The sequence below is a fragment of the Pistacia vera genome, unplaced genomic scaffold (genome assembly GCF_008641045.1).
Source record: "Pistacia vera cultivar Batoury unplaced genomic scaffold, PisVer_v2 Contig221, whole genome shotgun sequence".
Classification (NCBI taxonomy): Eukaryota; Viridiplantae; Streptophyta; class Magnoliopsida; order Sapindales; family Anacardiaceae; genus Pistacia; species Pistacia vera.
Genome location: NW_022196026.1, coordinates 127,366 through 143,353, shown reverse-complemented (window position 1 = coordinate 143,353; position 15,988 = coordinate 127,366). Strand labels below are relative to the sequence as shown.

At 36.0% G+C, this 15,988-nt stretch overlaps 2 protein-coding genes and 1 pseudogene across 3 annotated transcripts; all 3 read left to right on the top strand.

The window, feature by feature from the left end:
- Positions 1-4,755: 4,755 nt before the first annotated feature.
- On the top strand, positions 4,756-8,917 carry LOC116130472 (cinnamoyl-CoA reductase 1). The gene is made up of 3 exons (XM_031416217.1): positions 4,756-5,387; positions 5,968-6,317; positions 8,612-8,917. Exons 1-3 carry the CDS (start codon positions 4,911-4,913, stop codon positions 8,772-8,774), a joined length of 990 nt encoding a protein of 329 aa, XP_031272077.1. The 5' UTR covers positions 4,756-4,910; the 3' UTR covers positions 8,775-8,917.
- Positions 8,918-9,882: 965 nt separating this feature from the next.
- Positions 9,883-12,273, top strand: LOC116130475 (START domain-containing protein 10-like). Of its 2 annotated transcripts, none has more exons than XM_031416220.1 (5): positions 9,883-10,450; positions 10,526-10,781; positions 11,279-11,437; positions 11,536-11,682; positions 11,955-12,273. In XM_031416220.1, the coding sequence occupies exons 1-5, from the start codon at positions 10,419-10,421 to the stop codon at positions 12,087-12,089; spliced, it is 729 nt and encodes a 242-aa protein (XP_031272080.1). In that variant the 5' UTR covers positions 9,883-10,418; the 3' UTR covers positions 12,090-12,273. The 2 variants fall into 2 exon arrangements, with proteins under 2 accessions (XP_031272080.1, XP_031272081.1); XM_031416221.1 differs by having other exon boundaries at positions 11,959-12,076.
- Positions 12,274-14,032: 1,759 nt separating this feature from the next.
- Positions 14,033-15,988, top strand: LOC116130457 (annotated as a pseudogene).

Below are 15,988 nucleotides of genomic sequence, written 5' to 3'. Positions count from 1 at the left end.
GTCGATTCTAATGCTAATGTCTTCCTTCTATTGTAGTGCTGATTGTGGGGCATATGCACTAAAATTTATTAAGTTTGACATGACCAACACCCCGATGGACGGCTTGAATGACGAAACAATGAGCAACTGTCGGGAGCGCTACGCTGTTGAGTGCTTCCATGGGCATATGAATCCCTTTTGACTGACCAGAACCCAATCCAAGTAATTGTTGTTGCAGTCATCAAAAGGTATGGAAGTTGGACTTCGAATTTTGTAGTTTATGTGATGTTGTCTTATTGGATTGTCTTGAATAATTGGATTGTCTTGAATTGGATCAACTAGTGTTGTTCGACGTCAGGCTGTTGATACTTGGGTTGTGGTGCTAATTCTGAATGTATGCAGAATAAATTTGGAGGATGAAGAAGTGGCTAAAGAGAATGATGAAGATGGGGGATGGGGGCTGCCGGCCCTGCTTTTTTTTTTTTTTTTTTGTATATAGGAGATTTATTTGTTGTACATAATGTTGTCATTGAATGTAATTGACATATTTCAGATTAATACAAAAGCAATTCAGTATTTCTCTCCCTCTGTTGAGTTTGAGTTTATTTAGTATTCTTGTTACATGGCATTAATGTGTTGATGCAATTAGGTTGTCAAATTCAGGAGAAAAGTTGGAAAAAAATATGTATTGCCCATGATCACTTAAGCGATATATAATCGACTACATATATCGCTTAAGCAATAAAGGGTTTTCCATAAAGGATCGCTTAATCGAGATGATAAATCGCTTAAGCAATCATGCAACTGGGCAGATCTTGAATCTGCCTCGGAAGCGATTGTAGATCGCTTAAGCGACCAAGGGTAAAAGCAAAGAATCGCTTAAGCGATACCATAAATCACTTAAGCGATCTGGACAGATCTTGATTCTGCCTTAGACTTGATTGCTTAAGCGGCCAAGGGTAAAAGCGAAGAATTGCTTAAGCGATATCATAAATCGCTTAAGCGATCGTGCACCTAGGCAGATCTTGATTTTGCTTCAGATTTGATTGCTTAAGCGATCACCAAGGGTAAAAGCGAAGAATCGCTTAAGTGATACCATAAATCGCTTAAGCAATCGTGCATCTGGACAGATCTTGATTTTACCTCGAACTTAATCGCTTAAGCGATCCATAATCGCTTAAGCGATCATGCATCTGGGCAGATCTTAATTCTGCCTTGGACTTAATCGCTTAAGCGACCAAGGGTAAAAGCAAAGCATCGCTTAAGCGATCGTGCATCTGCCTCGAACTTAATCGCTTAAGCGACCAAGGGTAAAAGTGAAGCATCGCTTAGGTGATCTTAAGACTTGCTTGTACATGATCGCTTAAGCGACGGTACCACATCGCTTAAGCGACTAAGGCTAAATACACAGGATTGCTTAAATGAGAAATGAGAAATGAGAAATGAAATCTCTTAAGCGATCCAGTGTATTCGAATTATTTTTATTGTCTTTCACAAGATCGCTTAAGCGATTAACACTATCGCTTAAGCGATGAAAGCTTATCAACACTGGATCGCTTAAGCGATTCCTTTTCTTTTTTTCTTTTTTTCTTTTTTTGGAATAGGTTGTCCCATATTGTGTGACGTTAATGTGAACTTCGGATGTTCACAACATCACATGATTATTGACGATAATGATACGCAACATCGGTTAGTAACACTTATAAAGGCCAATTAAGAAGGATTATTTGCAACCTAATTCCATCAACATATTAAAGTTACAGCTGTATGATATCTGGATGAATGTCTTAGTGCATTAGCATGACACGTTAGTAGAAACGTGCCTGATTTCATAAATATGGATGATGTATTTGAGAACAATTAATTGAAATTAGCTTCAATTTTGACTGTTCGATTAGTTCACTGGACCAGGATCTGTCTTGTGTTAATTGATTTGATTATTTATATCATTTAATCGATTTTTTTTAAATTAAATTAAATTATTTCTTTTACGTCTATATTAAACATATATGGTGTAGAATGTTTACGTCTATATTAAACATATATGGTGTACGATTAGTTCAGTGGACCAGGATCTGTCTTGTGTCAATTGATTTGATTATTTATATCACTTAATCAATTTTTTTTTAAATTAAATTAGTTTTTTTATGTCTATATTAAACATATAAGGTGTAGAATATTTATGTCTATGTTAATCATATATGGTGTATGATTAGTTCAGTGGTCTTGTGTCAATTGATTTGATTATTTATATCACTTAATCGATTTTCTTTAAATTAAATTATATTAAATTAAATTAGTTCTTTTACGTCTATATTAAACATATATGATGTAGAATGTTTATGTCTATATTAAATATATACAGTGTACGATTAGTTCAGTCGACCATGACCATGATTATATTTTAATTAAATTAGTTCTTTTACATCTATATTAAACATGGTCCATAAACTTGAAAAAGAAATATTGAAGTAAATTACCCTTAATCGCTTAAGCGATATAAGGTATCGATCCCGTCTATTTAGCCTTGGTCGTTTAAGAGATATGGAGATCCTATATATTTAGCCTTAGTCACTTAAGCAATAATAAATCGCTTAAGCGATTTTGTCAAAGGCAGAATAAAGGTCATCCGAGTACAGTAGATCGCTTAAGCGACCCAGTATGTTCAGAATTAGTCGCTTAAGCGATCACGTACAAGCGAGGATCAGGATCACTTAATCGACGCTTCACTTTTACCCTTGGTCATGTACAAGGCAGAATCAATATGTGCCCAGATGCACGATCACTTAAGCGATTTACTTTGTCGCTTAAGTGATTTACGCTTTTACCCTTGGTTGCTTAGGCGATACAAAATCACTTAAGCGATCAAGTCTGAGGCAGAATCAAGATCTGCCTAGATGCAAGATAGCTAAAGAGATTTAAAATCTCGCTTAAGCGATTCTTTGCTTTTACCCTTGGTCGCTTAAACGATCTACGATCCCTTAAGCGATCAAGTCTGAGGCAGAATCAAGATCTGTCCAGATGCATGATCGCTCAAGCGATTTACAATCTCGCTTATGCAATTCTTCGCTTTTACCCTTGGTCGCTTAAGCGATTCTAGATCGCTTAAGTGATTAAGCCCGATGCAGAATCAATATATGCCTAGATGCATGATCGCTTAAGCGATTCTTCGCTTTTACCCTTGGTCGATTAAGCGATACAAAATCGGTTAAGTGATCAAGTCCATGGCAGTATAAACATCTGTCCAGATGCACCATCGCTTAGGCGATCCTTTATGAAAAACCTTTTGTCGCTTAAGCGATATATGTAGTCGTTAATATATCGCTTAAGCGATCATGGGCAATAAATATTTTTTCCAGCTTTTCTCCTGAATTTTAACAAACTAAAATCACCAAAACATATTAATTCCATACTTTCTCTTGAATTTGACAACCTAATTGCATCAACACATCAACGCTATGTAACAAGAATACTAAATATAAATGATGATTTATTCAAGGTAACAATAAAATTTAAAACATAAAAAATTTAAAACAACAACTCTTCAATGGTTGGCCTTGGCAACTCTCTCGATTTCATCCTTCTTCGAACCTAATTTTCTAGATCTACATGTGATTGATTCTAGCAACTGCTTCTCTTGTGGCCAAATTGCATGCAAATTGAGCACTTATTCGTCCTCCAGGGAACCTTAGAGGCTGACGGAATACGCTTAACTCTTTTTGTCTCCTTTTCTGTCTTCTTGAATGGCGGATGGATGATAATGTCAGCCAACTCTGGTGGCACCACCTACTACTCTTCTGGAGGAACTGAATATATTGTTTTTGAATAAGCCAACATGTAGTGATTTGCCATATAGAGAGGGGAGCAAAGTTCTATGTAAATTCTTGAACCAAAATCCGGCTTCTGTTAGTGTTTTAGTGCTGTTAATGCATGAGGACAAGGTAAACGTTGAATGTCAAACACTTTACAATTACAAGTTTTACTAATAAGGTCAACTAGGGCATCTGGACCATTGTCGCACACGGTGAACTCTTGAGCATTAAGAGAATATGCAAACAAACGGAACAAGGGTTGTAGCAAAATTATCTGACTTTGCACGACGCTCATGGAATCACCATAACATTGTCCTTTGGATTGCATAAAAAATGGTAACTATTGGAAACTCTCTTTCTATTAACAACTTCGAATTTATAGACTTGGCTATGTTCGTGGTCATGACATCAAACCTTATTCCAGGAAAGTAAGCTATACTTCATCGCTCAAAACTAACATCATGCTCAAGATACTTAGCAATTCTATCATCCTTGATTCGGATTTGCCGAAAGTGTTCCTCGAACTCATTAACTTGATAAGTTTTTGCTGCCATGTATGTAGTATGTCTGAAGGAGGCCGGTACACTTAAACTTTTATTTTATGTTCTCACCAAAGTGCCTCATACAGAATGATATAACCCTGATATTGATCTTATTAAACTCTTTTCAGCTTGTAAGCATCATATATATATATATATATATATATATTTTTTTTTTTTTTTTTGAAAGAATTTTATTAGTAATTCATGTTATTAATATAATATTATTGGATATAACCCCGATATTGATCTTATTAAACTCTTTTCAGCTTTTAAGCATCATGTATTAGAATTAAGACACTATTTAAACTAAAACCACAGGTAATTATTTTGAGCAAAAAATTGGATTAAGATAGCATCATGGTCCTTTTGCGAGTGTATCTGGTTTGATATTTGTATTTGGATAAATTCAGATAATGAAAACTCATCTAATCTATACTAAGAGATAAAGACAGTTCATCAGTTAATATCAAAATCATAATTCTCACCTAAGACAATCCTAATCCTAATCCAAAATATCTCTATCCATTAAAATAATATCATTGCCAAAATACAGCGAGAGCCAAAACTAGAGCCAGTAATGACTGAGCCAAGCAAGGAAGCAGTGTGTGTGACTGGAGCCAACGGGTTCATCGGCTCATGGCTGGTCCAGACCCTTTTGACCACCGGCTACACTACCATTCACGCCACCATCTACCCTGGCTCTGACCCATCTCATCTCTTTACTCTCCAAGCTGCCTCCAAAGCCAACCTCAAAGTCTTCGAGGCTGACCTTCTAGATGACGTGGCAGTTTCAAGGGCAGTGGAGGGCTGCAAGGGGGTCTTCCACGTGGCATCTCCTTGTACCTTGGAAGATCCCCAGGATCCACAAAAGGAACTTGTGTTGCCTGCTGTACAAGGTACTCTTAATGTGTTGGAGGCTGCTAAGAAGTTCAAGGTGAGGCGTGTGGTGCTCACGAGCTCTATTTCTGCTCTTGTGCCTAACCCCGGTTGGCCTCAAGATAAAGTGTTTGATGAGACTTCGTGGACTGACCTTGATTATTGCAAGTCTCGTCAGGTATTCTTACAAACTGGGTAACCGTTTCTTTAATTGATTTTGGCTTAAAGTTGTGTTTTTTTTCAATGAATACTGGATAAAGTTTTGATTTTTATCTGTTTTAGTACGAGATTGCTGATTATCTTTTGATTGATCTAGTATTTAATTTAATTCTTGCTCTGTGAGATTATTGAAAGAAGTAAAGTTTTTTTTTTTTTTTTTTTTAATGGAGTAATGGTTAAAGTTCTGATTTTTATATTTTTGAAATGAGATAGCTGATTATGATTTGTTTTGTCTTGGTAGAAGTTCAAATGGGAATTCAATAGCAATGTATCACTTTTCTAAGCTTCTATGCTTTTGGTTTAGTGGTTACTTAAAATGATAACTCGGACCTGTCATTTGTCTTAATGTGCATCTGCATTGTATATTGGTGTCTCTGTTGTTTTGGTCTTCGTTAAGAAACGTTATACCATGTATATACTTTTTTGTGTGATTAAAACTACCCTGTCGGATTATAAGCTCCACTTTGTGAGGGTGTTTTATGCATGAACTGAGGTTGGCTTTGTGCTGCATTTGTTTTAATGTTGTTTGGCTATGGCAGAAATGGTATCCAGTGTCAAAGACATTGGCAGAGAAAGCAGCATGGGAATTTGCTGAGAAGAATGGGATTGATGTTGTGGCTATCCACCCAGCTACATGTCTAGGTCCACTTCTGCAACCTTATTTGAATGCGAGCTGTGCTGTGTTACAGCAGTTGTTGCAGGGTTCAAAAGATACTCAAGAGTATCACTGGTTGGGAGCTGTGCATGTCAAAGATGTTGCAAAGGCGCAAGTGTTGCTATTTGAGTCTCCTGCTGCTTCTGGTAGATATCTTTGCACCAATGGTATCTATCAGTTTGGTGAATTTGCTGAAAGAGTCTCCAAACTCTTCCCTAAATTTCCGGTTCACAGGTTTGTATCTCGTACACCCTTATGCTATGTATAGGGCTTGCTGTATGAAAAACAATATCCTAGTTACTTGTAATACAGACAAACAACACACGCATCCATAACTGAAAAGGTGCTATTCCCACTATATAATTTAGTGGCTGCTTGATGTGAAGTTTTGTAGTTGCCATTTCCAACTACTAGAAAAGATCCCAATCAAATATAATCAGAACATCCTACATTAAAGCTGATCTGGTAACCAATGTCTATAATTTGACCTGCTAGCACTTTTAATCTATGTTTGAATTATGATAATTTAGTCATTATAGTTTTTAGATACATTCTCTGATGTACTTGGATATGGTTAATTGTTGGTGGTGGTAACCCGGCAAAAGTGGCACTAATGGCAGGAGAGATCATGAGAATATTTGAAGCTTCATTCTTTGTTTTTAAGTCAGTGACATGGATTGGTATATATCCCTTGTCAGGGCCACATGCTTCAATTATATTGTTAACTTTTCAGATTCCTTGTCCAGAATGTTACTTTGTAGGAATTTAGGTTTGCTGCCTATTTAGTGGTCGCTTACCCTCATCATCTCTTCAACATTGAAACTATTGACAAGACCATCTTAAGCGTCTAATAGGGGAAATTAAATTTTTTTGTTCCTTTTTTTATGGTAAAACAAAAGTGGGGAAGAATTGAAAAATAATATAACTTGGAAAGCAACACTAGAGTTCTCATTTATAATGGCCTTGGTGGAGAATTAGTCATATATTTTGAGCTTTAGATAATCTATAGATTCAAACATGGTGACCCTAGTTGGGGGTCATTATTGCACTCTATGTGGTGCACAGGTTGACAGAAATTCAAGTTTATCACTTACATGATCATGACTTTCTAGTGCCGCCTATCTTGTCATCTTGCTTCCTACTCTTTGTAATTGTCCTGTCATGGTGGCTCCCCTGCAGAAAGATAGGAGCTTCTTTAGTTGGAAGTTTGTTTCTTTCAAATATAATGTACCTCAAGTATTTTCACTTAATTTTTTCAACACGCTTTCTTTTTCTAGGATTTAAAGAGTCTTCCTTTATTGCTTATACGTGTCCACTTAAACTTAGTGGAGCTTTTCTTTTACTTCTGGTCCAATGGAGCTCCACTTCAGTTTTGAATGGCTATCATACAACAAAAGATTCCTCTTCAGATAATTCTGCCAGATTTTTTATTTTGTGTAGTATCGGATGCTCTCTATTTGGCCTTGTTGAACAAGCTTTACATTCTAGATGTGGTCCTGGAGTTCTTTTGAAGCTTCGATGTGTCATTATACTTTCATGATTTTTATTGATCCATCATAGTTCAGATTGATAGATCACATAAAGATACTGCTTTTTAAAAAGTTAAAGAAGACAAACCTAAAGATAAATTGTTCCGTATACTATTTCTTGCTTTAATACTCATTACACGGGTATTACTTGATTACGCAAATTACTCTGCACACTGTTACTGTTCGTGTCTCAAGTAATACCTTGTTACCATTGGCTTCCTCTCTGGATTCGTGCTGCTGGTGAATAGTGAATAAGCTATAAAATGTTTAAATTTTAAACATGATGTGCATCAAATCAATGATTTTCTTCCTTTTGCTTCTTGTGGGCCTCCTTATGGTTCCAAATTGGATTAATCTTATCATTACTAATCATTGAATGTATTTTCAACTAATTTGTTGATTCATTACTTGTCATTTATCATTGTTTTGAGATGAAGTTTCATTATTTTCAAAAAAATGCTTCCATGATCTGTTGTTGTATAGATTGACATGAGAATAAATTCCTTTATATCTCAAGGAATTCAAGAGAAATGCCAGTTGCTGATGTGTGTCTCAAAGAAACAGGACAGCCTGGAGGTCTAGTTATACATGAACCAAAAAATAAAGAAATAATGTATGGAGCATCTAGAAGTTATCATTGTTATTATTGGCCATTTTGAACTTTCTCATTCTTTGTTAGGACCTTTATATAACTTTCTCGATTTTGATAATAATTTCTTCCTCTTTTGCCTTCAACCGCAAAGGCGTTGCGAGACTCTTCTTTTTTCTTTATACATGTTAATTTGTATGAACAGATAATTTTTGTCGAGAGAGAGGGTGCTTGCCCCTCCTTTGAGTTTACGCTCACATTGATATTCCTGTTCACTCTTGTAACTTTATATCGTGTAGTATTCCAAAATTTATATCCTAGCTGATGTATATTTTTTTCTGGCATTGATGTGTAGATATGAAAGTTTTATATTTTTCTTTTGTTTCGTTAAATATGAAATCATTGTACAGATTCAATGGGGAAACTCAACCAGGTCTGGTTTCTTGCAAAGATGCAGCCAAGAGATTAATGAATCTGGGACTTGTTTTCACACAAGTTGAAGATGCTGTTTCTGAGACAGTTGAAAGTCTTAAAGCTAAAGGCTGCCTGGTGCAGAAAATGTCACATTCTTAAGCCGTTTTCTCTTTTATTTTTGTGGGTTGAGGTGGGGACCTGTGTTTTGATTACTCAAGATCTTTTCTGATTCATTTCACAATGTAATTAGTTGTCAGCAATAATGAAAATAATAAAAACATGTCCGTTTTCTGATAAATTAATCCCTCTCTTTCATCATTCATCTCTCTTTAAATCTTCCAAAGGAAACTTTATTCCTTGATCTTATTATTGCTACCTAAAAAGCAATGTAATATTTTAAGTAATCTGATCATGAACCTTTGTTGTAACTTCTGCAATCCAATGAATCGTGAGTTCCAAGAAAATTAAACTCTCTTTTGTGTCTTCTAGTTTTCCATAACATTATCCTGCAACCATGTGAAATTCAGCAGAATGGGTCCAACATTCTGTCTGCCATTTTGTAGTAAACCATTAAAGATTAAATTATCTCCTCAAATCAAGTATGAATCTGTCTACTAGATATTGAGGATAAATCTGTGATTTCAGAATCACTCTACCTAATTTTATTAATCGAAATAACATGGTTTTACAAGAGATGCATCATTTGCATAATTGGTTAAGCTTTATTCTTGGTTGTATAACACTCGAACTATTGAAGTTTTGGATTTACTCAATAATACTAGCTAAACCATTAAAGTGTACCAAAGTTATACATGCATATTATAGCGACTCATAGTTTAGGACTCATGCATGTGCCAATAAAGAATTGAGCCTATGTTAAAACACTGTTAATACATGCATGTATTTACATTTCACACTTTGAGGTCGTTCCAATATATTTAAAGTTCACACCTTTAGGTCGTCTCAATATATCTACAATTTACACCTTAAGGTTATCCCAGTTTATTTGTAGTTCACATATTGAGGTCATCGTAATATATTTACAATTTATACCTTGATGTTGTCCAGTGTATCTACAATTCACACCTTGAAGTCGTTCTATTATATTTAGTTATTTACAGTTCACATCTTCAAGTTGTCCTAGCGAATTTACAATTCACACGTTGAGATCGTCCATTCCAGATTAATGCTCTAGGGGAAATAATACTTTACTACTACTTACAGAGAGAGGGAGAGAGAGAGAGAGAGAGAGAGAGAGACCTCAAAAGCAAACAGGTTGAGGCCAAGGATTGCCACCCTGATGCAAATAAAGAAAGCCACGGCACGTGATAAGGTGACCTTACGAAGCTGTTTGAATAGTCTTTGTAATCAGGCAAGTTTATTAGTTAATCTACTGTGTTGAAGCCCCTCTCTAGTAGTCTTTGTATTGGTTCTCGGTTATTTTCCCATTTTCTCTCTTGTTTTGAAAAGCCACCAACACTCCATGTGCATCATCTTCCCTACCCTTCCTTCTTCCTTCTTTTTTTCCAAGCAAAGAATCTCTCTTTTATCTCCAAACAGAAGAAAGAGAGTCTTGCACTTCTAATCATGGACCTGATCTTCTGGCATTCCATGTGCTTCAATCACTTCACCCCACTTCCCACTATTTTACTTCCCCTCCTTTTAACCATTCTTTAACCTCTCCTCTTCAATATATATAACGCCATCCAGGCACTCGTTACGTCTCCTGACTAGGTGTCATCCTTATTATTATTATTATTATTTTCACAAAATAAATTTTCTTGTATCGCCGAGGCTCTCAAAATGAACAGTCCAACACCTTGCAGCAGGTCCTGGTGAGTATACATATATCTATGCTTTTTAGTACTGTTTTGGGTTTTCATTCTTACTTTGCTTTGGAATTTGTGAAGGTCTATAAGTGAAGATTCATTGAAAAGATATGTGCACTTTGCAAGCGAGAGTTGCATACAGGAGTTGCTATCAGCTTCAGACTCAAACAGGTTTGGAAATGGAAATGATGGGTGGAAAATTCTTACTCTTGACAATGGAGTTGAAATTTCCAAAAGAAGATCAGGGTCATTTCACACTTTTAGAAGCAGGTGGCTGCTGAAATCAGTCTCTCCCCAGCAATTCATCACCGTTGCAAATGCCATAGATGCTGCCAAGGTGACCAATTCATGCCCTTACTTATGAAAATTAATCAATGAAGGCTATTAATTTGTGGAGCTATATAAATATTGAAAAAAATAATAATAAAAAAGAATTAATCTGTCTGGTGGATATTGGTTATAGTACAATTTTAGTTACATATAGATACAAAGTGAGTTGGATTATGGTCCAAGGACTTGAAAAGATGAGTTTTGTCCTTAGCATTTATGTGATTCATTTCTTTTTATGTTTAGTTGTCTTTATCAGCATGACAAAATATACAGCTACGTTGATTCCATTGTGCAAAAATATTTATGGCATTTTATTTGTTCTGTATTAGCTCTTGGAATTATTCACAATCACAGTATGTTACAGGGATAACGCTTCCTATTCATCTGAACCATTAGATCATAATTTAACTGATTTCTGGATTATTATTCAAGGGTCCAGATGAGGAAAATGTTAGCTTTATCAAAATATTCTTTTAACAAAGGAGTAATTTTTTTTTGGACCAGCAATGGGATGGTGATCTAGTGGAAGCAAAGTACATAAAAGATCTTGAAGATAATCTCAGTATAATTCGTCTCAGATTCGGGGAGAACTCGAAACCTCTTTTCAGAAACAGAGAATTCATCGTCTATGAACGACGCGAAACGATGGAAGATGGCACTCTTGTAAGGACTAGACGCAGAATTTTAGTGCTTGATCATACAAAAAAGATTGGAAAAATGTTAAGGATTTAATTAGAGTGTGCTGAAATTGGGGGTTGCAGGTGGTTGCAGTAGCTTCACTGCCAAAAGAGATAGCTGCTGGATTGCATCCAAAGCAAAACAATGCAATAAGGGGACTTTTGCTTCAATCAGGATGGGTTGTGGAGAAGCTTGAAGATGACTCATGTATGGTCACTTATGTTGTTCAGGTATTAATAATTTAACCGAGCTTCATTAAATGATAATTGAGTTCATTGTGCTCGACATATTGATGACATTATTATTCGGTGTACTGATTTGTTGAGTACCATCAAACGCTATGCTGAAAAAAGATATAAGTAAGAGCGTTCAACAACACTCAACAATCATGTTATCGAATATGTCAAACATCCTTTACTCAATAGTAAAGATACTGTTAAAAATACCACAAATTAAACGATTATTTTCAACTATTTTTTTTTTTTTTTTTTTTTTTTTTCAGTTAGATCCTGCAGGATGGGTGCCAAAGTGCTTTGTGAATCGGCTAAACACAAAACTGGTTATGATCATTGAAAACCTTAGGACGCTAGCAGAAGCTTGTCCAACAAATGGTGTGACTGTGAGTACACAAGAATGAAACTCTCTGTAAAGTTGTGAAAAATTTCAAGATATAGTAATGTTGATAGTGATGAAAATGATTTAAACTCTCTCTATTAATTTCTCTTCAAGTTCTACCTACTTGGAAATTGGAATTATGCTTTGCTGGTATAAGTTAAGTGTGGTCCTAATTAATATTAATTATCATTAAACTCAACATGGTGAAGATCAAAATTAATGAATAATTTTAATATTTCAACTTCTATGTGTGAGTTGTAAAGCTGTCTATTTTATGTTGAAGATAAAGAATTGTGGTCAAACTGGGCTCTGAAGATTTTAATGTGTTGAAGGATCTGATCCTAAATTGTTAAATGACCCTGCCATTGTGCCCTGAGATGATGCTGAGATCATACTCACCTAACACTATCTGTTTTAATGATCTTTCAGTAACTGGACCTTTTTGATTTGAATCCTGGCATCATCCACGGCCCAAAAAAAATTAGGATTCTCGTCTGAAATGAGAAAATTTGATTGAATTTTTATCGTTTTGTGTTAGATAACCTTCTATCAACATCATCTAAGAAGGTTTTGATCTTAATAAAACGTGAGCATGAACATTTGTGAGAGAGACGATACTTTTATCTCTAAGGTTTGGATTGCATTGAATCTGATAGAAAAGATGACAGCAGAAATAAAACTTACCAAAGTTCTGAGGAGCAAGTGATTAATGGAACATATAATAATAACATTAAATTTCATGATGTGAACTTTCCATTGAAACATGACATGTGACAACAGCCAACATGGAGGAGGCAAGCTGCCTGCTTTGATTGCTTGAAATGCAATGAAGAAATCTATATCCTTAACTGGTTTTTATATTTAATTCATAACCATTTACTAGATTTGTGCTCCATCTGCATTGAAAATATATTAATTTTTCTTGCCTGGTTCCAATGTGTCAACCCTTATTATAATATTACAATAAATAAATGCAAAAATCCCACAACTAGGGTTATGATCTTGATGACTATTGCAACTAACATCTTAATGACAAGCTGGACTGAACTTCAAGGTTTCACTAGAATGAATGACTGAACTTCAAGGTTCGCCTAATCAAGTTCAGATCTTGTAAAAAATTTCAGGTGCAGATTTAAAGTTTGATCTGTATAAAAATAAGTGTACGTAAAATCGTCTATAACATCTCGGGCCTCGGCTTTAACTAAGTAAATATTGTCCGATTAAGTTTTAGACCACTAAGAATTTGTTTATGAGTTTCATGTAAGATCTGGAAACACTTAATTTTCAGTCACAATTTTAGTGAGATCCAAAGTACATAGGAAATGACTTGCTTGTAAAATCATCAAGAAGAAAAGAAGATATTTCTCTTGAGGTGAGAACTTTTGACTCTAAGTCAAATGCCTTCCATAATCAAACTTAGAATAGTATTATTTGTCTCATAAGTTTCTTTTTAATTTTTTAAACCTTGACCAAATAACGAAAATTTTTAAGCAGATAAAGGAAAAAAAGTTCCAAAGTATGTCCGTATAAATTTGTTTTTAGAGCTTCATCAAGTGTTCATTTAAAACACAGTTTACTTAATTACGAGAACCTAAACTTTATAAATTGAATCTCAGACTCATTTGTTAACGATGTGAAATGTGACAAAAGAATTAAAAAATACAGACATGCAGAAGAAGAAAGATTGCTGCATTCTACAGAGCTTGGCAACTGGCCAGAAATGAACTAAAATGCTGCAGTAGCCAAGTCACTGAAGATGAGAAGAGTCAAGATCCGAAGAGTGTGCAAAGTTGACATTGTATTGCTTTGCATGTTCTGTAAAAAAGTTCTTGAACGTCCAAACTGGCGAATAACAATGGCCAAAGTCCCTTTTGAACATGAACTTCTGCCTTTCTCTTCACTTATCATTCCCTTTATAACCTTCAAACTTACTTCATTCAATTCAATCTCTTTCTTGAGCACAAGATGGGAAATGGAGCTCATGACGATTATGCTAAAAAGCAGGCACAACAACAACCCCATAACAAGTACAAGCTCAAGATTCTTTTGCTTGTTATTGTTACAAATCTTCTCACAATCTACATCTTCTATGGCTCTTCTTTGAATTTGAATTTAACTGGGCACAGCAACCATTTGTCTCTCCCTCTTTGGGACTCTCCCACTCTTGTGCATGAGCTCAACTCTACTAAATTTGAGTTTGCAGCTAGTCATTCCTTCATTGCTGAGTTGCAGCAGTAGCTTAACTCTACTAATTTGCTGGTAGAGACCTTGTTGATTGAGCTTACAAGAGAACATGAACGCTTGACTCAAAAGGTAGCGAGTGTGCCTAGTGGGAAGTTCAATACTGACTTGAGCATCAGATTATTTGATGAAGTGAGGGCTGCATTAGGCCCTCACAAGCTTCCCTTAGTAAAGTCTCCAACGACCGGATTGGATGAAGTAATCGCGCCGGTTGGGGCAGGCTGCTTCAAGTTTCAAGAGGAGTTGGTTCAATAAATGACATATAAGATTGGGGGGGAGTGTCCTATGGATGATGTATTTGCGCAGAGGCTTTTGCTTAAAGGGTGTGAACTGTTGCCTCGCCGGAGATGCCATCCAAAGTCCACCTCTGAATTATGTTGAGCCAATACCATTTCCAGAAAGTCTCAGGGCAAAAGAACTAGACACCAGCATCATTTGGGATCTTTACTCCTGTAAAGGCTACCAGTACATGATCGACAGAAACAATGCACTAGGGGTCTTTGATTGCAAAGATTGCTTTGACTTGCAAGGTAGAGAGAAGAATAGATGGCTCTTTGACAAAGGCCTGTGTTATGTTTAAACCCAACTCAAACCTAAGAGGATTCACTACCAAACACTTCCAGCACATCCAACACATGAATCAAACAGAGAAGAAAACAAGAACACAAAGATTTTTACTGTGGTTCGTTTATTCCAATGGAATAAACTACATTCACGTTGAGCTCCAAGTAATTTGAGGCTCATTGCACTATGAGGATCAAGAACGTACAACTTACAAGCCAATCAACACAAAAATACCCAAATCTCTCACTTGCATAATCAACCCGTAATCGCAACCCAAAGAGACTACCTATACACAATGTCTCTACCCGAAGAAAAGCCCTATTCTTCTACCCACAATTTACACCAATTGTGACTTGATTACAAGATTTGAAGAAAGCCTAAAAAACTCAAGAACCCTAACAAAGTCGAATAACACGAGAGAGGAAGTTGTTCTATTGTTCAGATTTCTCAATACTCAGTCTTATATAGTTTGACTTGTTGGACTGCTGAAGGCTGTTGGATCATGCTGGAATCAACGGTTGAGATTACCCACTTAAGTGAACTCCAAAACGGCAGCGTATAGACAGAATCAGAACGTCATCATTTAAAGCTTCACTCAATAGCCTGGACTATGGCATTGATTAAGTTTTGAGCATGAAACCTTGAGGGACAATCCAAATTGGACTTGATATAGGAGGAGGATCTGGTACATTTGCTGCTAGAATGAGAGAGAGAAATGTGACAATCATCACAACTTCAATGAATTTTGATGGTCCATTCAACAGCTTCATTGCTTCAAGAGGCTTGATTCCAATGTATGTTAGTGTTTTCCGGAGGCTTCCTTTCTTCGAAAACACACTGGATATATTACATTTGATGCACGTTCTAAGAAACTGGATCCCAGATGCCATGCTTGATTTCACACTCTTTGACATCTACAAAGTGTTGAGGCTAGGAGGGCTCTTCTGGCTTGATCATTTCTTTTGCTATGGATCACAGCTCAACGAAACTTACGCTCCAATGTTCAATAGCATTGGATTTAGGAAACTCAGATGGAATACTGGTATGAAGCTTGATCACAGCATTGACAAGAATGAATGGTACTTTTCAGCTCTGCTGGAGAAACCAATGACCTGA